General features: G+C 32.6%; 4 protein-coding genes across 4 annotated transcripts; 1 reads left to right on the top strand and 3 right to left on the bottom strand.

The window, feature by feature from the left end:
* The first annotated feature begins 393 nt into the window (after window positions 1-393).
* Window positions 394-2,315, top strand: LOC111292902 (protein RER1B-like). The gene is made up of 3 exons (XM_022885527.2): window positions 394-949; window positions 1,592-1,772; window positions 1,903-2,315. The coding sequence occupies exons 1-3, from the start codon at window positions 606-608 to the stop codon at window positions 1,951-1,953; spliced, it is 576 nt and encodes a 191-aa protein (XP_022741262.1). The 5' UTR covers window positions 394-605; the 3' UTR covers window positions 1,954-2,315.
* Window positions 2,316-2,601: 286 nt separating this feature from the next.
* LOC111292901 (uncharacterized) lies at window positions 2,602-7,049 on the bottom strand. The gene is made up of 11 exons (XM_089766659.1): window positions 5,512-7,049; window positions 5,250-5,360; window positions 5,115-5,147; window positions 4,578-4,755; window positions 4,295-4,476; window positions 3,723-3,859; window positions 3,504-3,599; window positions 3,266-3,335; window positions 3,104-3,178; window positions 2,989-3,034; window positions 2,602-2,879 (listed from the first exon to the last, which is right to left on the bottom strand). Exons 1-11 carry the CDS (start codon window positions 6,865-6,867, stop codon window positions 2,827-2,829), a joined length of 2,337 nt encoding a protein of 778 aa, XP_089622785.1. The 5' UTR covers window positions 6,868-7,049; the 3' UTR covers window positions 2,602-2,826.
* A 931-nt stretch (window positions 7,050-7,980) lies between these two features.
* Window positions 7,981-10,229, bottom strand: LOC111292033 (eugenol synthase 1-like). Its single transcript, XM_022884211.2, has 5 exons — window positions 9,861-10,229; window positions 9,613-9,747; window positions 9,255-9,492; window positions 8,889-9,092; window positions 7,981-8,268 (listed from the first exon to the last, which is right to left on the bottom strand). Exons 1-5 carry the CDS (start codon window positions 10,041-10,043, stop codon window positions 8,102-8,104), a joined length of 927 nt encoding a protein of 308 aa, XP_022739946.1. The 5' UTR covers window positions 10,044-10,229; the 3' UTR covers window positions 7,981-8,101.
* Window positions 10,230-10,798: 569 nt separating this feature from the next.
* On the bottom strand, window positions 10,799-15,332 carry LOC111292159 (alpha/beta-Hydrolases superfamily protein). Its single transcript, XM_022884400.2, has 7 exons — window positions 14,951-15,332; window positions 14,754-14,855; window positions 14,165-14,303; window positions 13,452-13,622; window positions 11,946-12,186; window positions 11,492-11,583; window positions 10,799-11,213 (listed from the first exon to the last, which is right to left on the bottom strand). The coding sequence occupies exons 1-7, from the start codon at window positions 15,051-15,053 to the stop codon at window positions 10,940-10,942; spliced, it is 1,122 nt and encodes a 373-aa protein (XP_022740135.2). The 5' UTR covers window positions 15,054-15,332; the 3' UTR covers window positions 10,799-10,939.
* Window positions 15,333-26,533: the final 11,201 nt, after the last annotated feature.

Genomic DNA, 26,533 nt, shown 5'->3' with positions numbered 1-26,533 from the left:
AATAATTAATACCTAAGAAAATTTGTTTCCTAAATAAAAACTTTAAGATCCGTGTATTGATTTTGTGTTGTATAAAATATTAAAATTTATATATTTTTATTATATTTTATGTGAAAATTATGTATTATAATTTATATTGATGTGAAAATATAACAAATATTTTTTTAATTTTATTAAACTCATATATAATTATTATTTAAATTTTAAATTATGTTATTTTTATATTTTTTTATTGTATTCATATTGTATTATTATTTTATATTTGAAACGAACGAAGAAACGGGCTTGGAGGCCCTCAAGGCCCACAAACCACAGCAATTTCCTCTCCTTGGCTTCCACTTTGACAGCCACGTAGCTCATCGCCTTATCCATATAGAAAATAATTTTCTTTTTGCGCACTTATTTCACTTCTCTGCAAAAAAAAAAAAAAAAAAAAAAAAAAAAAGAAAGAAAATTGAGAACCAGAGAATCAATGAAACTTTGCTGAAAAGCCAAAACCTTAAATTAACCTTCTTCTTTACCTGATTTTAACTGGAAATCCTTACTGCCCCATCCCTCAAACTTTTTCGGCCAATTACTAACTTTTTTTTTTTTTTTTTTTTGTTATGGAGGGATCGGAAAGTGATGGAGGTGCGACGCCAATAGCGAAATGGAACAGTGAATTTTCGAGGATATTTCAATATTTTCTCGATAGGTCAACGCCGCATACGAAACAAAGATGGCTAGGAACATTGGTGGTGGGGATGATGTACGCTTTACGGGTTTACTACGTTCAAGGGTTTTATGTAATTTCATACGGTTTGGGGATTTACATATTGAATCTATTGATTGGATTTTTATCTCCCAAAGTTGACCCTGAGCTTGAAGCTTTGGATGTGGCTTCATTGCCAACTAAAGGTTCTGATGAATTCAAGCCTTTTATTCGTCGCTTACCTGAATTCAAGTTCTGGTAATTTCTGATTTTGCTATTTGTTACATGTTAATAGTTTCCTTTCATTTACCCCAATTAAGATTATATTGGAAAATTTCCGTTTTAATCTTTTTTAGAGGAGAAATTATTATTGCATGGAATTTCTTACCGTGCCAGCTGAAGGCTTAGCAAATCAGATGCAATGTCTTATTAAATTTGCAATGTTACATGTCAGCCTATTCGGTTGTTAGTTGGGGCAACTTTCCCATATCACTTAGAACAAGCTTTTATGGTGAACTTAGCTGTTTTGTATAAACATGAAGATATTGGTAGCTATGGTTTTCCAAGAGCTTTTTTTAGAAGTGAGATTATCGGTGGTTGATTGTCGGAACTGGATATGTTTTGATCCGACATCTAATAGCTTTCTGTTATAATTGTGTGTAAAACTTTAGCTTAAGACAAGTCTTTTCATACTGTTTGAGCTAGCTTACTGCATATGCTTAAAGGGTTTTTGATGTTGTTTCTCTTGGTTGGTTTGATTTGATGCGTGTTCTTATGAACTTGTAGCCTGATTTTAACTTATGCCATTTATCGTAAGTTTTTAAGTTGTTGAGTTCTGTACTTTTTCGTTATACACTATTTTGAAGCATATTTTCACTAGATTTTCATTCATGGTTTCAGGTATGCTATCACAAAGGCTTTTCTTGTGGCATTTGTATTGACTTTCTTCTCCATGTTGGATGTACCTGTTTTCTGGCCAATATTGTTGTGCTACTGGATTTTTCTATTTTTCCTCACAATGAAACGGCAAATTCTTCTCATGATCAAATACAAATATATCCCCTTCGATATTGGAAAACAGGTATTAGTTGAATGACCTAAATAAGTTTCTTTACTTTCAGTTTTTCAATTGTTTTTGTGGATCCTGCAATAAGGGAGATTTATTCCTTTCGTCTTGGAACTTATGATGTAATATCTTTTCCTTTTGACAGAGGTATGCTGATAAGAAGTCTGCAAGTAGTAGTGGTACACGAAGAGACTGAAAAGTGATTGTGAAAAGTGAAATTTGGATGATAAGCTTGTTTTCCTGCTTTTAATTATTCTGGAATCAACATAGAACAAGCGGATATTAAAGATTAGAAGCTTTTTGGATAGACTGTTAAGTTTTATTCTGGGGTTCTCATGTATGTAGTTGAACACTGTTACCTATCCTGACTGATGATATTTTCTTGTTATATGGTAACACTAGGCAAAATGTATAGCCAACATGAAGGTTTTACTATGGGTTCTCATGTATTTAGTTAACTACTTTTATCTGCACTGGGGATGCTATTTTCTTATTGTGTGGTCATACTGGGTGAAAAATATAGCCCAAATACATATATCTTGGGACATTTTTTTTTTCTTTCTATTCTTCCATCCATGCTTTTCTCTCTAACATTGTAGTGGATTGGGTGTTGGACAGTTTTTTTTCCAGTTGTGGCACAATCTTGAAGGAACCAGATTACTCAGCATTTGGTCGAAATGTAGCATATGCCCAAAGTTTGAGTTTGGGGACCTAGGTTCAATCTAATTGTGACTTATAGTCACACTAATGTTTTAAGGATGACTTGATGAGGTTTTAACTTCCAAAAACCTTCCCTCAAACTATCAAACTATCATGAAATATTTTCACCAAAACGCCCTTGAAGTAGATCCAAAATTGGAACAGCATTTCATTCATTGATACAAGTCTAATATGCTTCTGTCTGACAATTGAGCTCCATTGTTCTTGTCCAATCCATTTTTGATAACATATTTCTACAACAATACCAGCAGGATTATGACCAATCTTTGCAACAGAAATTCCTATTCTGAAAAAGCCAGTATCTACTGCAACAAAATGATTTGAACAAAAGTATAGTTCAGCAGAAGTATTACACATTATAGGAACTCTTCGAATATATGCCTATAAACTTGGCCACGAACTCTGAAAAAGAAAAAAAAGGCGGAAACTGAGTATTTTTCTCAAAATTTAAGACCAATGTAGAAGCATCGTAAGAAATGACAAAGTTTGAACCTCGGCATTTTCATATTACCTTCTAATTTCAACAGGGCACTTGTTCCCGTTGGGAGCCTCTTGTCCTGTAACAATAAACTCGAGTTACTTTTGACTGCCTGCAGAAAAAGTAACAAGGGCAGGACAGAACTTACATAATAAGCATGCCAATAACAAAGTTCCCTTTTTAAACCAGCTTCAACTTGCTTAAGAAATTGTTCTACCAGCTTCTGCAGGTTGGGAAAACAACTATATCAGAAAAACGGGATTGTTGGTAAATTTATGATTGAATAATTCTAAGGTTTCAAATTCATCACCAGAAGGATCAGTTTAGGATGAACAAAACCCGCAAGAAGCTTTTGAATCTTTCCCCGTATTATGTATAATCTGACAAAATCATATATGCGGAATGTCACTTCTGTTTTTCCATATAAGCAAGAGAACATTTCGAGGTTTGTATAGTTTGAAGGACCATATTTCTTTCCGTCTTCATTCTTGAGGTGGAAAGAAAGAAGGGGAAAAAAAAACGAAAGAAGGAAAAGCTAAAAAACTTACTTATTATGTGATGGATCGGCCAGAATTTCTGATGTAAGCTCTATCAAGACCTCTTCCCATCCAAGTGGAATTGGTTGATCATCAGCAAAAGGATAGCTGCATTGGCAGAGCATCACATCTTAAGAACAAATATGGTTTGCGGTCTTTTTATGGGGTGGGTGGGGAAATGGGTTCTATAAATTTATTGGAAATTTAGGGAGATTTGCTTCAAGTTCTTACTTGTGTGCTTTGCAGGCTTCAAGAGCCATGATTGCTTTTCTCAGGTTTTGCTTTGATTTGGCAGCAATTTTAGCAGCGAAGTTCATGGAGAGATCAAACTCCTCCTTCCTTGCAATCTGAATAAGTACCTCCATGATCTGCAAAGTAACAGTCGGTAACATGATTACATGTAAGCACTTGGCAAGCAAGTTATCTGGTCAATCCTACACAACATTTTTTATGCCCCAATTGGCCAAAAGATTCATTATTACAAATAGTTTATTCATGACATCTCTCCATGACTGGTATTGGTCCCATCTTTTTGCATGAAAATCAAGAAAGGGAAGTCACTTTGCATTCATCCCTAGCCATCAAGGATTGAATTATAATGTTACTACAATACAAGCACTAAACCTCAAAATGGCGAAAATAGAGGCCGCAGGTTCCACCTTGAGGAGCTTGGAAAGGGTAACAGTAAGCAAGTCATTGTGCAAAATGAAAGCAATCAAGATATGTTGACATAATACGATTTCCATATACATTCAACTGTGAAAAGAAATGAGTTACACTGCAAAAATTATAGGAATGCTTACTTCATGAGTTCCTGGGGCATCTACTTTTATAACTTTGCAGCGATTCTTTACTGATTCTAGGATGTCTTTGCCATCTTCACAGCAGAGTATGAATTTACACGAATCTGAATAACAGTCCATAATCCATTTTATCAAGTGATGCATACTCTCTGGTGCCTTGTCAACATTATAAAGAACTATAACTGAAATAAACACAGAACCTTATTAGCTTTAAGTTGATTGCTTTAAACTGTTCAAGAGGAAGTTTGCTTGTACATATTAAAGAAAAAAAAAAGAATTAAACCTTTGTAATCTGCCTTGAGATTAGCAGTACTGGTTTCAGGGGTAATTGTATAATTGGTGCTTATTTCTTTGACTAATCCCATTAATGCATATCTAGCATTTGTTTCCAAGTTTACATTAAGCTCCACATGATGAGTACTGGAAGCAAGTGGAACAATAACTTGCATTGGCCTTTTCTCCTGTCCAGATTCAAATCACTAGATGTCAAACTCTAAATCTGTGAAGCTGGAGCTTAGTTTAATTCGTTTTAGGTATCCGCAACCCTTTCCTCTATTACCAGGCTGCGGCGTCTTTTTTTTTTAAAAACAAAAAAATCTAAATCTGTGAAACGTTAGATTTCATTCATATGTTCTACTAAAATTACACATTTAATTGGTCAGAAATTTCAAATTCTAATTAGATATATATAGCTTTCAAGAACAGGACACATTTAGATATCTAATGGTCATAGAATTTGAAGTCAGAGTATGAACTTTAAGGCTTTATTTAATATTTCTCTAACATGTTGAGAAATTCGCATAAAGAAATTATACAATACCTGCACCTGGAATTGTTTTAATTCATGAGATACCTGTACAAAATGGAAAAAGAAAAGACTAGAGTCAGCCTAAATCTAACAAATTTTAAAATGTCAAAAACAATCTAGTATTTTTTTGTGTGGCCAGAGGCACACATTCCAACTAGAGTCGCCGTATATTTCTCGCAGGAAAGCCATTGTTAGTGCTCTTTTCCCAGAACCAGATGGTCCTTTGAACAATATATGAGGATAGCTCTCATGTGATACCTGGAAGGTGCAACAAACCATAAGGGAAGAACTTTACAATAATTTTTCTGTCTATGGAATGAATTGCATCACAAATTAAAACATGATTGCAGCATATTCAGTGGATGAGAAATCAGATAAGGAACAAAAGACTCTAGGGTAAAGGACTTACAAGTTGCTTCAGAAGCTCAGCTTCTTGTTTGTGACAGGTGAATCCATTCAAAGAAGTTGGTTGATATTTATCAGCCCAAAATTGCCTCAGTTTTTCAACAACAAATGCCTTCGCAATGAAAAAGGCCTCATCAAAGGCTTGCTTTTCTGGTGATTTCTTTGAGGTCCTGCAGGGTCCTTTCCTCATCACACAAGCAAACCAGGCCTCACTTTGGCCCTTTAGTCTATTGGCTGTGAACTTACCTGAGTTTACACTACTACTCCTCCCGCTATTATCACTTATCTTACTACTTTCAGTTCTAAGCTTACCACTACTATGTCTGCTAGCAGCTGAACTAGAAGTCATAGTTGTTCGTGATAAGCTGGACCATCGAGCTTTCGGATCAACATTTCCATTAGCTCTCATTCGTTGATGGGATGTGGAATCTTTTTGGGCATACATTGGTGGCTTTGGAAGAACATGATTTTCAAAGCTACCATTATTTGGCAAGACATTCTTTTCCATTGCCAAGGCTGCAGCATCACGAGAAAAGAAGATATCACCAGGTGAAATGGACTCTGTGCTTTCAAAAATAGCAGCATTATATATAGGGCTTTTAGAAATCTTTTCATTGGCAACCATTTCATTGATTTCATCTCCTGATTGTAGTTTCACATGGGAAGCTTCTCTTTGCTTGCGTATCATGTTCCTTGAGATTGGAGAGAGTGTTCGTTCCCCTCTTTGCTCCACTTGATCATAACCAACATTGTTCTGTTGGTCCTTCTCTCTAAATCTTTGTCTTGGTGGTGCAGTTTCTGATCGATGATTATAGTTGGAATTTTCATTCCCTCTATCAGCCTCAAGAAGCTGCCCAATTGTTCCCACTTCATCTCTTGTTGGAGTTCTACGGCCTTGCTTCCTGTTTAAGTCTGCAATCTCGCCATTTCCCATTTCATTATGTAATTTATGCTCCTCTCTTCCAGGTTTATAAGGAGATACATGCCTCCAACGATCGGATTTTGACTTCGACAAGGGGCTAATATTTCTACCATCATCTCTCCTTGTCTTGTAAGGAGACTTGCTACTATTATGTCTCCTTGGAAGAGGACTGGTTCTAGGTGGAGACCCTTTATCATATTCAACCTTTGAAGAATGTTTTCGGCCGAGTTTCAAAGGGCTAATGTTTCTTGGCAAATTGGACTCAATTTTATCTGCCAATACAAGAGTGGATGTCCCGATCTTCCGGTTATGATCATGCCAGGGACTTTCATGCCATTCAGTCTCTGTATCTGATGGCTCATAACCACTCCGCCTTTGCTTCAATGGAGCAGAGGAATGAGGCTGAGAAGCTTTGTTGCTTCGTGACAAGTTCTCCATTTTTCTGAAACTCAACCAAAACTCTCAGCCAGCTTGTTTTTCTTATAATCTTTTTAAACAATGTTAAAAAAATCTTGGAGGGACAAGAATTCGGCAAAAATGTATCCAAAGAAGCGTGGATGAAGATGCTTTATGCTTATTAAATTTAAGGAATCCGATGGTTACAAAGCATATGCATCGGTGAAGAGTATGGCCTTTGGGGTGGACAGTTAAGGTTTTATTCCAGCAATTTCACAACTTCCATACTCTTTGTTTCCTGTGATTTCTAAGCTTCCATCGAGGATGCTTTTGTCTCGTCCTTCTCTGCCTCTTAGTTGCATTACCTGCTCGGCTTGTGCTGGACAAAGAAGTTTTTTAAGTCCTTGTTATTGAGTGCATGTCCTCTCTCTCTCCCTGGAAGCTATAGCTGCTTACTTGTCCTTTTTTCCCATTTAAATTTGATTCATTTATTGTGAAAGTGACTTTAGTTGCTGAAAAATTGTTCCTTTGCTGAACTATCAACCTGGATAATCTTCTTAGAAAACATAATTTAGCATCTGCCATTATTTTTTGGACTTTTTGAACTTGGACAACAAGGTCAGCTACTTTTGGCTGCATTGTTGATTGTCTTTAGTTGTAAAACAAGGTGTTGCAGAAACATCAAAATGACATTTTTCTTGAAATATTGTCATCTGGATTGCAAACAAGGCTTAAATATCATTCGACACTGAATGGTTTTGTTCGATCTAGGGTTTCAGATAAAACCTAATGAAGAATCCGACAATATTAGTGCTACCGGAAGGTATATTCCACAATCTAAACTAAAATTCAGCTATCAAACTGATTTTTACTAAAAATTCTGGATGACAGAGGGAAATAGAAAGAATTATCCCATTATATTGTTAAAATAATCTCTGAAAATGTCATTTCAGTTGGAGCTATCTGTTATAGACTGCTGAAATCATTTGTTACCATTGGAAACAATAACACATTTGGCTTTATCAACATTCAACAGAGAATTCCAGGAATGAAAGTTTGCTTGACCTATTGGGTTCAAAAGTTTTATGTTTAAATTAGTAATGTAGGCATATGGTAAGTGGAATAAACAAGGCCTACATGCAAAAAAGAAAAAAAAAGGACAAGCTACAACTGCTGTTCATCTCCATGAAAATGGTTACATTTAATTGTTTTTATTTTAAACATGGCCACATATTTTTGTTAAGCATACACATTTGCTGTGTTGTTTGCTAACATTTTAGACAAACTGATGCAGGTATTCATCAACAGTAGTATATTTCACTTCAGGATAAAGCTCAGATGCCTCCACACCAAAACAAGCTTCTATCTCGAAATTTGAAGCCTCTCCCTTCACCAACATAGGATGGCCGAACGACAAAATGAAATTCCAGGGGGTAGGTGACTCTGCAGAAAACCAAGCAGGACAGATTAGGGAGTACTGCTAGCATCTTTATATTTACTGAAGTCCGTGAACCATAAAAGAATCAGTCAAGTCCAACAAACTTTATGCCCTTAGTTTACTCATGCATAAACCTATTTGATTGAGCCTAAACACTTTAAATTAGTAGAATATGGGCACTCAAAATCCAAATTCTGGATCATCATGCTAATGAAGCACTGATAAATGATAATATAGTAAAATATTTCTGGTTTGTACCCCATGGAACTGCTAAATCGCTTTGGCTTCGGATGCAAGCAAAATTTATTAGATAATTCAGCTTGTCATCCATTAGTAAAAGAAACCAATAACCTAAATTGTCAAATACAGCTAGATCATGACAACAGATAGGTTGGTATTGTACCTTGTCTTTTTGGCCATTAGCATTTTACTTATTTAGGACGGTTAACTTTGACTTAAAGCTTTCAATTTTAAACTAATTTCGCCAATCGCCACCAACTCCATTTTTTGTTTTATATACTATTTTTTTTGGATGGCAAATTTGAAGTTCCCAGTACTTTGAATTATATAATCTGATAAGTGGAAATGGACTAAAAAGTATATAACAACTGGTATGAGTTTTTACCGTTAATGGTCTGAAGAAGTTGTTCCTCCGGAACATAGCTCTTTTCAAGGGTCTTGCCAAGTTTCCTCTCCCATAGGGAGACTATTTCATTGAAAGACAAAACATTGGAAGGGGGCCTCATATAAAGAATCTTGTTCAAGGTTCTTGGATCTTCAGCTGCTTTAATAGCGTAAGTTGCTATGTCATCTTCCTGGACAAAAATAGCTGAAACATGAAAAAACACCATAGCCCTATCAGCTGCAACCCTGTAATTGATCTAATATAAGTTGCATCAACAGGTTGAAGCCATTCCCTCATAATCAAAGTACAATTTAAAGCACAAGAAAGTCAGAATTATTCAAGAAAGATCAAAGCTTGTGCACATACCTTTGGGAATTCCATCTCCTAGTATGACTACCTTGTCCCTAGGAGGAACGGTGGCATTTTCCTGCATTAAGTTTGGCAAGAAATGCCCTGCAAAGGCATTGGATGAGATATAAGTGTATGGAATACCTTCTGCCTCAATTGCTTTTCGAATTTTAGCCTTGATCTTGAATATGCTTGCAGCTGGCTCCACCGCATGGACACGATCTGCATCCATGCCAAACTCTGATGGAAGGAATCTCTGAAACCCATCATTTCATTATCACAATTAACCTCTATTGCTTCTTCAATTCAACAAAAGAACAACCGAAAATCCAGAGAAAATGATGAAGTATTGAAGTAAAAAACTGAAACAGCATGCCTTGACATTTCCAGCTTCTTTGATGGCTTCAATTATCCCTACTTGATCTGCTAGCTGTTGTGTGCCTAACGTGGAGATCACAACATCAACTTGCTTGATTGCCCTTAACAAGCTCTCATGATCATAGATATCACCCTGTGGTAATTGTCAAAGCACCAAAATTGGAAAGAGCATAAAACTCAATAACCAAAACTTCCAGACTTCAGCTCCATTAAACTATTGAAATCACTCCAAGTATAAGAACATACATAAAGTAGTGTTACTCCAGAGCCCTTGAAACTCTCTATCAGCTTTGATTTTTCAGGATCAGAAACCGTCCTTTCCCTGACCAATACAAAAGTGGGGTGCCCCAGTTTGGTGCTTGCCTCCACAATGAATTTGCCCATATACCCGGTGCCTCCAATTATCAAAATTTTGCTTTTCTCAGCCATGTCAACTATATAAAAGAGGTAATCTGAGATTTAGTTTGAAAAAAAGGAGGCTAGTGACTCTCAGCTCGTATCTTCTGATGTTCCAAACAAATAGAATTTTGATTTCTTTCCTTTAATTAAAAAGTTTGAAGGGAAGTGTTGTTAGTCTGTCCTTACACGATGACAGTTCAGGCCCTCTTCTTGGCTATTTGATATGTTTATCTTTTTGTTATACTTAAACAAGATTGATGCTTTTATTTCAAAAAAAAAAAAAAAAACTAGATTAATGCTGGTGCTAAAATGTGAAAAATTAAATTTGTATTTCTTATAAATTAAAGCTTGCTTCATGAAAAAAAAAAATGATAATTTTAAACATGATATGAAAAAAATACGAAATAATAAGATTTAAAATTTTAATAAAAATTGCATATGAAGTTAGAAAAAATTAAAAAAATTAATTTTATATTTAACATATTGATATAAATTATGATTGAATAATTTTCATAATTTGTACTTATTTGATTCAAAATAAACAAATATAAATATGCGAATTATTATATATACTTCTGGCCAATGAAGAAAGGACAAAAGCAGATATATATATATATATATATATATATATATATTCATATTTTAGCCAACTTTTAAACTCAAGAGAACCTTGAATTGACATTATATCGGAAATAAGCATTCCATTCTCTTTACTGTTAACTAGAAAAACTTATGGTGGTCTGCTATAATTTGTTTCTGCCACTGAACAAAAATGAATCCAATAGTGATAAACAATGACCAACTATCTTGCATATATATGAAAAATATAGTGGCTTCAAGAATTTACTTCGACCAATGGATTTACAGTTATATTACAAGTAAACCAATAGTCATGTTGAGCAACAATGTCATAAAACTGGACATCTTCACACTGTTTGGAGAGAAGCTTTTGCTGCCAGAGTTGACAACCAGTCCACCAAAGCCTTATTAACAAGCTCTGGAACTTCATCATGTGGACAGTGCCCTGCCTGTAAGTTTACAAGAGTTGTGTTTGGGTAGAATTCTTTGATTCGGTTAGCCTTGGCAGGACCCACCCAAGGGTCTAAGTCACCCCAAAGTAACAGCAGTGGGCAAGTTAGCTTGCTCAAGAAACTGTCCAGAGTGTACTCAGATTGATTCAACATGAACTGTGTCATTAACCTGTAGATGATCAGCAGAATCAACATTAGAATAAAATGAACGTAGGGTTAGACTAGAATAGGAAGATAATAAAGAAAGAGAGATGCAGAACTATGAGTTAGCAGCTAATTTTACAGACGCCATTTTTTAAATCCCTGAATTGATGAACAAGCTGTTGAAGATGTACGGTACTCACTTTCATTTTGAAAGGTCTAGATAGGTATTCACATAATTGAATCCTCATCCTGAAGCATATATTATCTTTGGGACAGAATCAGGGAGTCCATAGACATGCATACCTATAGTACACTTCTCCAGCATTGGGATCATCTGCTGGTATTTTTATGGATTCCACTAGATAATCGTCCACATTGGAGGTATTGATATACAACTGCAGTAATGAAAAGATAGTGACTATCATATGCATAAAATCTCAAACAATATCACCATAGTGCATGATAGATACAACTTGACTTCAAGAACCTCAATATAGTAGAATGCTGTGAAAGTATGACAGATGGAGAAAAGCCATTCTCCTTCTCATCCCATGAAAAATCAGTTAGAAACATTGCTAAATCTGCACTATTATCGGTGGCTTGATGGCTTCAGGGAACCATAGAATATTGCTGATGCAATGTCTTAGGATACACGTATGGTTATGATAGACTTTGAGCTCATAAAAACAATCTAAACATTCAAAATTTCAGAAACTTTGTAAGGGAGCCTAATTAAATATGACAGTAAGTAACATACCTTTTTTAGGACGGATTCAATACGAGTAGGTTGCTTTGATTGCCAGAACAAAATCCCAAGAACTACACGCTGGAAAATTTCCTTCAATGGCTTTAGAATAAATTTCTGCAAGAATGTTTCCTCAGATTTGGTGGTTTTAGCCTTTGTGTCTCCAAATTGTCCAGCAGAATTCAGTAATGTGAGTCCAACCACTTGTTCAGGCAACCCCACTGCTGCAATCAAAGCAGTAAATCCTCCAAGACTGAAATTTACCATGAATAACAGACTGTTACTTTGTATGTTGTGTCAAAAGAGAAATAAATTGCTACATGAATTGTGAAAATGGCAAGACTTCAACACCTTAGAAATACATTAGAGGTCTGTTAGTACACCACCATCTTCTAGGATACAGGGATATATAGCACAGACCTTATAAACAATCCATTTTTATAGACCCCGTAATAAAGCCAATGGCTGCTAGCCTTTTTCCTTGTAGAAGTTTGAGATTTTAGGTGTGAATCTTGGTACATAGGGTGGTTGGATAGTGTGATGAGAGCTATATCCGGTGATGTAATCCAGCTAATGGGTAAAGAGAATGATAGTAAAGGAAAGAATAAACTATTTTCTGTAATGTACAGAATAGAAGAAAGGATTAGGTTATAAAATCAGTGGTGACTGGTGAGGTTAGCATGTGATGGCTCAGCATAATCTCATACATGATTTACTTAACGAGTTAATTGATCTCAGCATACAAGAATACAACTTATAGCATCTAAGGAATCAAAGAAATGAGCCAATGAATTTATGGACAAAAGTGCAGACCTGAAGTTGAGCGTTTGTAGAGAAGGGCATGCTTGAAGGCTATGCATTAGGGGGAGCAAGTTCTCAAGGGATGCATATGTCTCAGTTCTCAAATACAGCATTAAGGGCACCCAATATGAGAAGCCTCTAAACCCCTGACTCGAAGGATGAATATCCTAAGGGTATCTATCCTATAATGAAACAAAACCCTGCAGTCAAGTGGGTTACCATTGATCTTATAAAAATTAGAAATCTTAATAGATTGTTTGAAGATATATAAAATATTGGTAAAGCTGAAACCAGATTTTCTGGCCCAAGAAACTCATTGTACTTCTTTGTAACTGCAAGTACAAAACCAGAAATTCAAAATTGAAAGTAAAACTCACAGCAATAAGTTTTGTCCTAATTCAAAATTTGGAATTGTGGCTTGAGAAGATCAGGCTCTTAGCATGGAAACTACACCAACTATCATGAGAGCTTTGTTTCAAGATGTAACTCAGACTCATGTGTATAGCATATAATATAATCATGCATATAGGAATTTTTACTAGCAAAAAACCAAATTGCAGCTTGTTCCTTGAATATCAGACAATAGCATGTTAAGATTCATTTGTTGTGATTGCTGAAAGTCCTGAGTATTTAAACTTCTATTTTATCATATCATTTGATCATAGATGCAGCAGGCATGGAGAGAAGAGAAAACTGTTGCTTATTCTTGGTTCCTACCTGTTTCCAATTAAAACTGCTGGCTCTTTTACTATCTCCTTCAAAAAATCAACAACTTGATCTCCCCATATCATTGCATTATACTCAATAATTGCTTTCTCACTCCATCCAAATCCTAGCAAGTCTATGGCATAAACTTTGTAACTTTTAGCCAATTCAGGTATGTTATACCTGCAATTTGGAACACAGAAAGAGCATTTAAGGCAGATATGACTTAGAACCTGAGATCATAATACTATCAGAAGATAACAATAGTCAAAATTAACAAGTATGCGATGAATATTTTCAGCTTTGAGCCTCTAATTCTCATTGTTTCAGTTTCACCAGAAACTGCTATTAAAATTTAAATTAAAAGGTACACTAGTTACAGTTAACTGAAAACTAATCCAGAACTAGTTTGGGTGGGGTTAATGAATATATATTTTCATGCTAGCTTCTTGGGACAATACCATGCTCTCCAAAGGAGAATTAGTACAGGCAAGAATTTTGAATAATATCTTCTATTTTTTTTCAGTAACCATGAAATCATTTATGTTAAATCCTCAAATGAGCTACTAATTAAGCATATCTGCAACCGATTCATGTGGAATCGAGGCAGGTCTCTAGAATAGTTTGCAATTTTGGGAACCAAGAGAAAACAGGATAAATGTCTGCATGCTTAAAATTATGACATGGACACAGCCTAAAACAAAGACGAGCACACGATGGCAAACCTCCAATGGAAGGCAGAAGCACCAAATCCGTGAATAAGAACAATTGGGAACCCATCTCCTTGTACTACATAATGTATTTTCCGACCACGCCATGTCCAGAAATTGTAACCCTCTGGCTTGAATGGTAATCTCTCCACTCCTATAGAAAAAAAATTCAACTTAAACAAGTTCCATTTACACAAATGCAAGAACCTAGTGTTCAGAAACAGTTATGCCAAAATTCACCAAAAGGAAATGTGAAAAATATAGTAAAATTGTTGTTCCCAAAAGAATTCTATATTTGCAAATGTAGTTTGGTTGCAGTCTCATCCGTAGACTGCCCTATGTGAACAAAACCTAGTTATGCTTCAGCAATAGCTTGGTCCTACTCTAAGACAGAAGTTATCACAAAATCTCTGGTAAAAGTATTTTGTAGGGCCAAACTATCTTGAAATCTGTCACCAACTCACCTTTTACTAATATCGTTAGTTACCCAGATTCCGGGAAACAACAAAAGTAATTCCAGTTTTGAGAAACAAATAAACGATAGGATGGATGGATAAAGATGATAGAACAACAAGAACTAATAGGCTAATAGTTAAAAACTGACCTTGAACAGGTTCACTAGTCAAGGAAGAGCCCATGACTGAGACACCAGACGCCACAATTCCCTTTAAAGCAAAACCCCTTCTGCTCATCTCGCATTTGTTTCCTTCAAGTGAATGGCAGACATAGAACGATAAAGTATAGTTTTCAAAAATAAAAGTAAACCACAGTAAAGGAATAACAAGTTGAAGATTAGTTTACTTGGCTGACGATAGATTCTGGAAGGAGCAGGAAACGTGTTAGAGATTGGGTTTAAGAACTTAGTTCTCACTGAAGGTGAGACTGCTGCAAATGAAGAACACATTTTACTTCTTCAAGAATAGTTCTCAAACCCTGACTAACAAAAAAAAAAAAAACAGGTAGTCAAAGAAAGAGGAGTTGCCAAAGGCAAAGGGGATTTTTTTAATTTTAAGAGTTGGTTTTAGCGGCTAAGATTCTAAGCCCGCGAGTTATGTGGCTGTTGTAACTTGAGGAGTTGTGGCAATGTCCAAGCCGTGCGCCCGGTTTTGATTTCTCATTTTCCTCTATCCAATTTCTCAATTTCCGTGTATCTCATTTTACACTAAAAAATAAAAATTGTCTTAAAAAATAAGTTTGGTTGCATTTTTAATATATGAAAGGTTGAAGTTTCAGTTAGGTCTATAGCCTCCTTAATGCTAACAAATTTTATACATAAAATTTCTCTAATATCGGATATGAAACATTTTTCTTCTGATTATATCTTCATTAATCTTTCAAATCATATTCTAACAATCAGAAATAAGCAAGTGACAGTCTCTAACAAATAATGATAAAAACTTCCTGAACTCTTGAAAAATTTTGAATCTTCCATCAAAACGATATGAGCTTTGGACTTCTAAATAATCTGAATTAAACCAACTGTTAAAGCACTGAAAATACGTAGATTTGCAACCGAGTAGATGCTATAGGCTATGGCCATCTCAGTAGCTCTGATCTTCTTTCCTTGGCTCTCATTTTTCATTTTCTTTTAGATGTTTTCAATGTGGGAAAAGCCATTATATTTTTTGAAAGAATGTTTTGCACTTGTTAAACAGGCATGAACCCTCCGAGTACTATAATCCATTTGTTATTCTTGTATTACGATAATTCTTTCAAAATGGCTCCTAAAGAAACATTGCATCAGCACCTATTATAACGTTGCAGTCTTGGAAGGCAGAATGTTTGACAGGAAATTGAACTTCACTCATCAAGCTGATGCTATAAGATCATGGCTGAATACTTGTAAATTGTAATAAACAATGTTGTCGTGCTAAAGATGCAAATTAAAGCTTTCTTATTTCGAATATATTTGATTCTTAGAAGTTGGTGCAATGAACTTCAATGCTGTTGTTACCATGGACAATGAAGATTATGATTTTAAGCTTTTAATATGCTGGTACAGAGGGTAGACGACTTGTTGTATGTGAAATTTGTGGTTTTTTATTTGCTGAAATTTGTTTGAGTTAGGCTGCCTAGTCATTTGGGTTTCTGACTTTTGAGGGGTTATTCAGTAGGCATGTTTCTTGTGGCTATAATTACCACATTCATGCTAACAAGATTTTAGTTTGGCAAAGGTTTGTTAATATCGAAATCAATAAGGCTTTTATGAGCTAATTAAACATGATTAGTGGCCATTGCTTAGTTGCCAGTGGGCCAGTGGGTGGCCAAACTTTTAGAATGAGAGCATCCTTATGTATACTACATTCTCTATTCCCTCTGTGTCAATGATGTTGATTTAAAACTAATTTTCAGGACCAAGAAGTTAGGATCAGAAGTACCTGCCCTTAAGAACTAAGACTTCCCACCAAAAGCCTAAGATCAAGCTCCAAATTCTGCCATTCATTTATACAAACCAAAAGATTTCTTTTTCAAAATGCCAAGAAAAGAAGGATGTAAATTTAAAGCTTCAACTTTAAGCCCACACCATCGAACAACATGACATGGTAAATGCAATGTTTCTAGCTCCATGTTCTTCTCATGTTAGCTATTACATCAAAAAGATTTCTTATTCAATTTTCCAGCAAAATTCTCAACAAGTTTCCAAGTATTCAATAAGTAATGTAAAAGCAAGTGTTTGAAAGCATTAGTTACGGCTCCAAACAAGAAAGTCATAGATATTGTCGTCCCATAAGAAATAGTGGTGAGAAAAAAATTTTAAAAAATAAAAAATTGATCTCAAATTATTATAATTAACTAGTTTGTTTTCTGTGCGATGCACAAATTATTTTTATTTTATTTAAATTTAAATAAAAATATAAATTAATATTATTAAATTATTAACATGTTCAAAATATATATAAGATATAAATATTACAATTAAAATATCAAATCATAATAAAAATAAAAATTTTAATTAACAAATTAATAAACTTTAAGATATATGATAAATAATATTGGAGGTAGAAAAAATATCTAGAAGATATTGTAAAAAATATTATTAATTATGCCAACAAAATATTAAAATAAAAACTAAAAGTCTTATCACTTTAAATGAACTTTATTCAATTTGTATGATCTCGAGCTTCTTTTATCATTTTTGTATACCTACAAATTTATGTAATTTTAAGATAAGTTTTATTTGTTTAAGAGAAATAATGATTTTAAATGTTTAAATAATATACGTGATAACTTACTCCCGTGTACATATTTTTTTTTGTAGGAGTTCAGTAATATCATAATCTTTAGCATCTATATGACTTTTCAAATCTTTGTCCCTTTCAACTGTTTTGAAGTTGACATCTAATACGGAATTATGTTCTTGTAAAAACTAAAATGAAATAGTTTTAAATTTTAAATAATAGTATTAAATTATAAACAATGATTTAAGAAAATTATTGGCAAAAAGTTTTAATGAAATGTATTAAACTACTTACCTTTTGTATTTTTTCAAGCAAATATTGACTTTTTTTGTGTAAAGTATCTCATGAACATGTGTAACAGTCAATCTTGAACTTTCATGAAAAATATTGTAATCATTGAGTTTTACTTCAAAAATATATGAACGGCCTATCAACTCTTTCAATATTTTTTCCACTTTGGCATCTCCATCTTCTTTGTGAATGAGTTTTATAGAAATTTAATTAAATAACATTAATATTAATACAAATTTAGAAAATTATTTTGAATTTGATGTAACCTTATTTTTCATTTGAAACAATTGTTCAGCTGTATACTCTAAAATTCGATTAGCTTTTCCATAAAAAAAGACAAATGGTGCATTGCCAAGTTCGTTCGATATATTGACAATTAACTTGTACCTATGAAGGAATATTAATAATAATCAAACTTACCTTCAATTGAAAAAAAATGAAAAAAAAAGAAGTAAATATCCAAACGATTATGTTTTAAAAGTTACTTATTTAAAAATATCTCAGTAAATTTTGTTTAAATTGACAAATAATGATGATGGAATTTAATGATACCTTACAATTGGAAGTTGGGTTTGATATACACAATCCTTGCAAGCATAACTTCTATCAACTTCTAACACATTTTTTCTATGCACTGCACATGACAAATAATACCATCCATACCTCATGTCGATTTGCATTATAGTACCTTGACAGGTGAACTTTTTCTTCTGTTGGTAATAAAAATAAAAAGTATTTTTCTTAATTATAATACAATATATATTTAAATTGAAATATATTTAATTACTAAAGTCTATATTTCTTACCTTGCATGAATTGTTATTCATGACATGATAAATATTAGCTATCGATCTCTTATTTGCAAATAACATTTCTTTGGAAGATATGGTTTCTTTTATTGGTGTTAGATACTCTTGGACTTGAAAATCACCAACAATTTCATTGTATTTTGCATCGAAAATTATAAATATATATTTTGTAAGATGCATTATATCCTTTTTGTGCTTCAATATTTTTTACATAACTTTATATCTACTATTGATAAATATGTAAGTATATATTTAGAATTATAGTAGCTTGAGGTATATCCAAGTTTTTGTATACCTTTGTTGTTGACGTAGATGACAAATTGTATTTACCTAAATTAAATATTCAATATAAGAAACATTGTTTAAATAATTGGGATTAAAACTAAATTAATTAAAATATAGTTTTTTTTACTTACCTCTAAATTGTTTGACAATGGTGGACGTCACAACCAATATGATAGTTTCATTATTGTTTACTAAAATACTATCATTAAGTTGATATGCAACTCCACCCCAAAGAGTAATTTCCATTGAGTTTCCATTACGAGAAAAAAATCAAAATAGTTAGTTAAATAATTAATTTCAAATATGCATTATCTAATTAAGTATTTCCCAATGCATAACTTGCATTTTTTTATTTCTAATACCCTTTTATTTATTTTTTCACCTCGAATATCTTGATTCACGATTGAACTTATCTTGCTCAATTTTCTAATAACATCTTTAAGAATCAAATAGTTTTAAAGCATAATTAGTCAAATTAATATAAAATGTAAAATTAAAAAGAATTATATAAAGTTGAAGTCAATGGACCTATCAAATATGTTATATCACGATAACGTGATTGAACAGCATCAAACTCCATAAACTCAAATTTAAACAACTTAAGTGAACTATTTGAAGTATTAACAATCTTGACAAATGTATTGGGTTTGAAGTAGATCATCAAATCGTTTTTCACAGTTTGATAGGAGCCAGACACATTGCAAACTTTGAAATTCTGAATTATATAAACATTTCCTTCCATCAGTAGTGTACAATACTTGTCTGCTAAATTTTTGAATGCCACTACATGAATGTGATCATCCTATAAAAAAAAAAACAAAAATGTTTATTGAATAATTTTATTAGAGATATATAAAATGAATAATATATTATATACAAATTAAGGTAAATAAAGCTCTCACATTTTCATTTAATAGAATCATTCCCAAACCTATAACTTCTCCATTCTTATTAAAATTCAAAACATCCCACATTCGAGTGATTCTTACTTTAACCTTCCATTGGTTTCCAATTATTGAAATATGTCTAAGTATTGGTAACCTTGCATTATGCTCTATAAGAAAAGAATGAAAATTTTGAATTATTTAAATATTAAATATAATTAGAATAAAAATACACAAATTTTGTAATATATGCATATATTAAATAATTAAATATTAAATCAAGTGTGTCACCTTTGGAAAGCATCATCAAACACCTCAGTGTATACAACATTATTTGTGCACGAATGAATATCATGATCATTGTTTTCAATTAAAAATTTTAATCCCTCTGGTGATGTTACTCTGGAAGTAGCTACATATAAGTAGCTATGAGTGAAAATCGATTTTGGCAAGTATACGTCGACATTTTCAAATGTTTGTCCTTGACTCTTGTTTATGGTCATTGCAAAACAAACTTTGATTGGAAACTATCTTTGTGTTAGAGTGAACAACCATTTTGATTTTGAAAGAGACATTTTCACTCAAGAGATGAACAACCAACTCCCCACATTAGTCCTAGTTATTGTCTCAATTTCAATTACCTTAGAGCCTAATTTTGTGACAACCAATCTAGTACCATTGCAAAGACCAACGCTTTGATTTATGTTGTGTAAAAGAATAATAGGAACCCCAACTTTCAAATTAATTTCATGATTAGGTACTTCAGGAAACTTAAGTGAATTCAAGAATTCTTGAGGATATAAAATAGATTGTTTTTCAACATTAGCTAAGGCAGGTGAAATCCTATCAGCACTGAGATATTTTTTTACTTCACCAGAAAGCTTTGAAAGTATTTAAGTATTGACTTTATCAACTACTTCATTAGTTGGTGCTAATATAGCTTGATCTTTCAAATAAGATGGATTATTGAATGTATTTTCTAAATTAGGATATGTACAATCAATAATTTACCTTATTAAATCATTCCCATGTAGAATTAAAAACTCATCAAGAATATTAATCCATATTGAATTTGTACTTTCACTTGGTCCAACTAAAGGCAACCTACCATTACCTAAGTTTAATAACCATTGGCTAAAGTCTAATATTAAGCTGTATGATTGATTTTTCAATCTCATATTAATAGAGAGAGTAAATATTTGACAATGTTTCTAAATTTCAGATCTAGAAATTGTAGTGGCTACAATGTCACTTCTGCTACTTCAAGGAACCACTGGTAATATTTACCTAAAATCACCTCGTAATATCATTGTTTTTCTTCCAAAAATATTTTGTTCAGAATTAAGATCCTTGGAATGCATAATATCTCGTAACATACGATCAATAGCTTCAAATATATGTCTATGTACCATTGGAATTTCATCACATATGATCAAAGTTCCCCTGCAAAGTAATTCCTCAAGTGGACTGCCTTGCTTTACATCACAACATGAGTCTTTGTCTAACTTTATAGGAATTTTAAATCTAAAATGTGCTATTCTCCCTCCAGGCAATAATAAAGCAACAATACCTAAATATGCAATTGTAATAACAATATTACCTTGAGATCAGATCTTAGAAATAATTATTCTCCATAAAAATGTCTTTCCAATACCTTTACTTTCATAAACAAAACAAAAAATCTACCATTAACATTGTCCACAGAATATATAACAGCATCATATACAGCTTTTTGTTCACTATTGAGTTCATCATATAGGTTATTATATCTTGTAATAATGCATCTTTATCATAACTCATTTTTTTCAAAACTAAAAAATTGCGTTCATAAACAACTGACACAAAATTAGGGCAAGGAATAGTTTTAAACTCTTTTAATGATCTTTTATTTTGTTTCATTATCTTTTCGATCTCAAACAAAGTATAGTTCTGTAATTGCTCATGAGTCAAATTTAGGTCTGGTCGTCTATATGCCATTCTTTGTCAATATGAAATGTCTTTAGAGAGCAGCGCTCAATTCTTGTTTCATAACTCATTTGGTTTTGTAACTTCACAAAACAAAAGAATTGTAACAAATAGATCACATAGTTGATGTTTAGTAGCCCATAGATATACTTCACGTAACGTTTCTTGTCACTCATAATCACCTTCAAGCAATCCTAATGCTCTATAAGAAGTATCTTTATAAGTGTAATACCCCAGCCCAAATAATAATTGGGCTAAACTAATACTAAAGCCCATTAGTTTATTAAGACATTATTTAGTAAAAGAAAAAGGGCTGAAGTATTAGATGAAAGAAAATTTAACTATCGTGAAACAGAAAGAAAATAGAGTTCTTCTTCTTCATCTTTCTTAGGGTTAGAGAATATGAAAAATCAAGTTGGAGATTCACAATCAAAGGCTACAATCAAGTTAATCCCTTAAAGGTTAGTACATGCCCTCTTTTTATTTGAAAAGAAATATCAAGTTGATTGTTATTATTTGGAGTTGAAGTTTTGAGAGAAAAACTAAGAAAAATCATGAAATCCTTCATTAATCTTGATGATCTATTTGGGTAAATTACTGGGCTTTGTTTATTTCATGTTCTTAAGATTTATTGATGATTATTGAATGGAGTTTGAAGGCTGAAAGTAAGGATTTGAGTTTTTAAAGATTGAAGGAAAAATTCTATTTTTGGATGAGATGTTATGATTTGTAATAATGAATTAAAATAGAATTTTGCATTAATGGATAGATTATTGCTATGATTATTATATATCATTGGAAAGCATGTTGAATCTAGTTTCTAATGAAACAAACGAAAGTCAAATCTGAGTTTTCTATGAAGAGTTGTCTGATTTTAACTTAAGGATATGCAGGCTGTAAGACAACAGCATCAGGGTTGAATTACGAAATTCTTCTTAATTTGTATACAAGGATTTATAGATTAAGCCATTTTTTTTGGAAAGCTTATTGAGTCTACTTTCCAATGAAACAAGCGGAATTGAATTTGGAGTTACCTATGAATAAATACGTAATTTTTATGAAAAGGTATACAGGCTGTCAGGCAGCAGCACATGATGTGGATTACAAAAATTGTTATAATTAATCCACAAAGAATCACGAGACAGACCATATATGGTTAGAAAGGTTGTCAAGTCTAGTTTATAACGCATTAAACAGATCACAATTCTGATATGGATATATTGAGATATGATTGTTTTAATGAAAAGAGGTCAAGCTGCCAGTATTAATTAGTTAAGTTAACCCTTTGTGTAACTTAGTTGATTTTTGTATAAATGGTCTCAAAAAGGGCTGATTAAATTCTGATCTGTTGAAATGATCTTGGATAGGCCATTAATTATTTTGGGGGGAAAAACTAAGTGGTGGAATCGAATGGAGGTAAGTAGAATCTCACACACTTTGCTTGTTTTCAAATATGTATATATGTATGTTTCTAAATGAGTGAATATTTTATTTTATTATTTTCGATGTATGAAAATAGGATCAAGCATATGATTATTTTGTGTTTCTCTATATAAATGATGGATCATGCTTATGAATGAAATGAGAAAATGATTTATGTTTAAAGAATGATTTTGTGATGGCTATGTTTTTACATTCATGGGAAGTGGGATCATCGACACCAGAACTAGTTCTACGACCCTGGCTAACGGGTAATAGTATTTAGCAAAGACATGATCATACGACCCTGGTTAACGGGTAATAGTAGTTAGCATAAGCCCTGACTAACGGGTTATAATAGTTAGCAATGATCATGAGAATGAAATTGTCGATACGGCCAATGTTACGGGTTACAGCAGTGACCGTAGCTAACGATTTGAATGATAATGATGATTTATGATGATTTTTAATGATTGATCCATGATTTGGTTTGATTATGATATTTGAATGATAGCATATTTTACAATGATTTATGAAGTGACATATTTTGACATTGATTTATAAATTTATGAAATATTTGATAAAACGATGATCTTGAAATGTTTTGATATTATGATTGATGAATGTTTTGAATGATCTATATGATGTGTAAAAAAACAATGCTTGATTTGATAAGATGTGTGAGCCTATACTTATTGAGCTGTTGTTTGCTCATTCTCCTTTTACTTTTTCTTTACAGATGACCAAGTGATAAGTTTGGTTAGTCTTGTGTGAAGCTAAAAGATGAAATGGGTATGATTACTTAATCGTCAGAGAATATGTTGGCCAATGAGATTTTAAGAGGTAGTTTTGTATTTTATATGATTTGTATTTTGATATATAAAGATATATCATCAGTTGGATTAAAGATATGAATTTTACTTGGTATATTGTTTTATTGAAGAATTTTAGAATGTTTAAAAAAGAAGGTTTCGTATTACTTTGAGATTTTTTTTCAAGGTAATACGACCGTGTTACGTCTTGATCTCGGGGCGTGATAATAAGTCAGATAAATAATCCTATCAATTGTCTTTATATCTTCAAAAGATTTAACACTTTTTACGATATTGAGAAGTATCCTTAAAAAATATTTCTCCCCAGAAGATGGATGAGCATAAAATAATCTATCGACAGACCTTTCTCTCTTTCTAGGTTTTCATTCCTTCTTACTTTTTCACCAAACCTATGTTGTTGGAAAATCAACATAGGTTAAATTTCTTGCATCCTCATGCAACTCATTTGTTCACATCCATTTCGTGAACATTATATTATTTTACATTTGGCTTGCTTAAAACGTCATGTAAATCTTCATCATTACGAAAAATGATATTTTGTTCATGTGGTAGATGAAATGTTAATTGTTCTACAGCTAGCTCACGATGTTGTATATCAAATTGAAAAACTCTCTAACATGCTTCAGAAGTCGATACATAACAGTAATCCAAGTATCTTTTGATCTCATCAACTTCAATGTCAATTTCTCTACCAGCTTCATTGTCGATTGATGCATTCTATTGAATCAAACATGTCACTTTATCTTCTTCTTTACACATGTACTTAAACAAATATTTGATACATCTAGATTGGTTAAATGACTCAACATTAATGTAAGAATTATATTTTACAACCAAATTGATATTATGAGGAACAACACATGTATTATCTAATTCAATAACACATACAGTTACAATCTTTTTATCATTTTTTCATCTATAAATAGGAAATCTATCTTCATTAATAGTTGTTTGAGACTGAAAGTATTTTGGGTAATGCTTAGAACACTTGCCATTTATCATGCATGAAGATGTCGTGTTTGCATTTCACATGAACCATGCATCATGAATTGAACAATTACTTTGTAAGTAATACGATCTACTTATTAGAAAGTTCTGTAAATATCAAATGATCTATTAAGGATACATCTTTTAACTTATCATTCGAAACGAGAAAATGTATAATGTGAACATGTGGTAGACCTCTTTTTTAGAACTTAATGGTGTATATTATTACACTAAGATATTTGTAAATTTTATTCATTGTAAAAAAACTGAATAAATAAATTACTTTAAAGATAAAATTTGCTAACTTGCTCTAACTCATCCAAAATGTTTTAATTTTTTTAAGTCTTTAATTAATTTGTCTAACTTAATCTTAAAGACTCTAGTGACAGCATTAAACCTATCTTAAGGCTTTTGTCCAAGGATTAACTTTAAGAATTCTTTAATCTCAGGTCATTTGGGGTTATATGTGAAAGTTAAAAATAAATTTAGAAGATTTTTTCATTTACATATTGCCATTGAATCTTGTTAATTTTGCACCATATACCTTGGACTTCTAATGACAAATGATGGCAAAATTATCCTTTTTCAATAGAAAAAAATCTTGTGTCTCTTCTCAATATTGCATCTTCCAATCCTTGTAGGACGTCACATCGTAACTTTGGTTGATTTCTCATTACCCAACTAAATCTTTCTGCCTGCATGCTCATGAAACAATTAACCAAATATTGCTAGGTTAAACAACCACTACCAATTAAAGTGTTTTTTCATTTTCTAGAAATTGTAGTCGAAAAGCATGGTATTATCATTAGGTAAGTTTCTTTCTTTTTGAATTTTTACTTTCTATTTCTTTATGCATTATGTCAATATGATACCTATCATCTCTATATGAAAATAATAATGGGTATTGCATTGTCATAAAACTTGAATGTAGTTCACTAATACGTCGTAAGCTACCTCCATATTTTTATATAACCACATCTTTTTTACTTGTTGATTCATCATCATTTCCAACAATTAGAGCAGCAATTTCTGATGTGGTTGATAAATTATACTGTAAACCATCCTTTTTGCGTGTACCAATCAACTTGATACTTACAAGCACATAATCTGACTTTCAAAACCTATCTCTTGCCATTCTAAATACCTTTGCTAATTGGTTGTGCTCATCAAGCATTGCCAGCAAGCCACAAACAATTTCAGTATCCAAACTATTGCTAGATTTATTAGAGTTCATGGTCCCCAACCCATGGGTAACCTCATTTTGTGTATCATATATATACAATTGTGCAAATTTAGGCCTGACACCATTGGTTAGCAATAAAGAGTCTATCTTATTATGGTTTCGTCTACTAATTCTAAAAGTATATGGACTACAACCATCATTAATCTTCTTATCTATAACCCTACCAGTAGAAGTGAATGCAAACATCGAGTTATATGCTCGAATGTTATCTTTAAATTTTGCAGCACGTGGGCATCTATTATGATTAAGCAATCGTTTCAAGAAATCAGGGGACTTTTTCAATAAAGGTAGTTAAACTTTTCCATTTAGACAACATAACCTAAACCTTGGATTTCTTGTATTTTTGTGTTTATCAATTCTTTCTTCATACCACATTATTGCTCCACAACTTCTGCAAACTTCTGTGGGTCCTTCAAAGTTTCATGGTTTTAGATATTTTTCTATAAATAATATTTATAGTTGTTTGAATTTAGTATTAATTAAATTATT

This window comes from Durio zibethinus, chromosome 10 (genome assembly GCF_047325235.1).
Source record: "Durio zibethinus cultivar Kanyao isolate XHJ-2024 chromosome 10, ASM4732523v1, whole genome shotgun sequence".
Classification (NCBI taxonomy): domain Eukaryota; kingdom Viridiplantae; phylum Streptophyta; class Magnoliopsida; order Malvales; family Malvaceae; genus Durio; species Durio zibethinus.
Note: the sequence above shows the minus strand (reverse complement) of the source record. Positions and strands in the feature narration are given on the sequence as shown.

Coding starts and splice junctions, on each gene's coding strand:
- LOC111292902 (XM_022885527.2), top strand. CDS start 606: ATGGAGGGATCGGAAAGTGATGGAGGTGCGACGCCAATAGCGAAATGG. Junction 950..1,591: donor TTACCTGAATTCAAGTTCTG/GTAATTTCTGAT, acceptor TCATGGTTTCAG/GTATGCTATCACAAAGGCTT. Junction 1,773..1,902: donor CCTTCGATATTGGAAAACAG/GTATTAGTTGAA, acceptor TCCTTTTGACAG/AGGTATGCTGATAAGAAGTC.
- LOC111292159 (XM_022884400.2), bottom strand. CDS start 15,053: ATGTGTTCTTCATTTGCAGCAGTCTCACCTTCAGTGAGAACTAAGTTC. Junction 14,856..14,950: donor CAGAATCTATCGTCAGCCAA/GTAAACTAATCT, acceptor ATTCACTTGAAG/GAAACAAATGCGAGATGAGC. Junction 13,623..14,164: donor GCTTCTGCCTTCCATTGGAG/GTTTGCCATCGT, acceptor TCCAAATTGCAG/GTATAACATACCTGAATTGG.
- LOC111292901 (XM_089766659.1), bottom strand. CDS start 6,867: ATGGAGAACTTGTCACGAAGCAACAAAGCTTCTCAGCCTCATTCCTCT. Junction 3,600..3,722: donor GAAGCCTGCAAAGCACACAA/GTAAGAACTTGA, acceptor CTGCCAATGCAG/CTATCCTTTTGCTGATGATC. Junction 3,336..3,503: donor GCCGATCCATCACATAATAA/GTAAGTTTTTTA, acceptor TGATTTTGTCAG/ATTATACATAATACGGGGAA.
- LOC111292033 (XM_022884211.2), bottom strand. CDS start 10,043: ATGGCTGAGAAAAGCAAAATTTTGATAATTGGAGGCACCGGGTATATG. Junction 9,493..9,612: donor AAGAAGCTGGAAATGTCAAG/GCATGCTGTTTC, acceptor GATGGGTTTCAG/AGATTCCTTCCATCAGAGTT. Junction 8,269..8,888: donor ACTTCTTCAGACCATTAACG/GTAAAAACTCAT, acceptor GGTTTTCTGCAG/AGTCACCTACCCCCTGGAAT.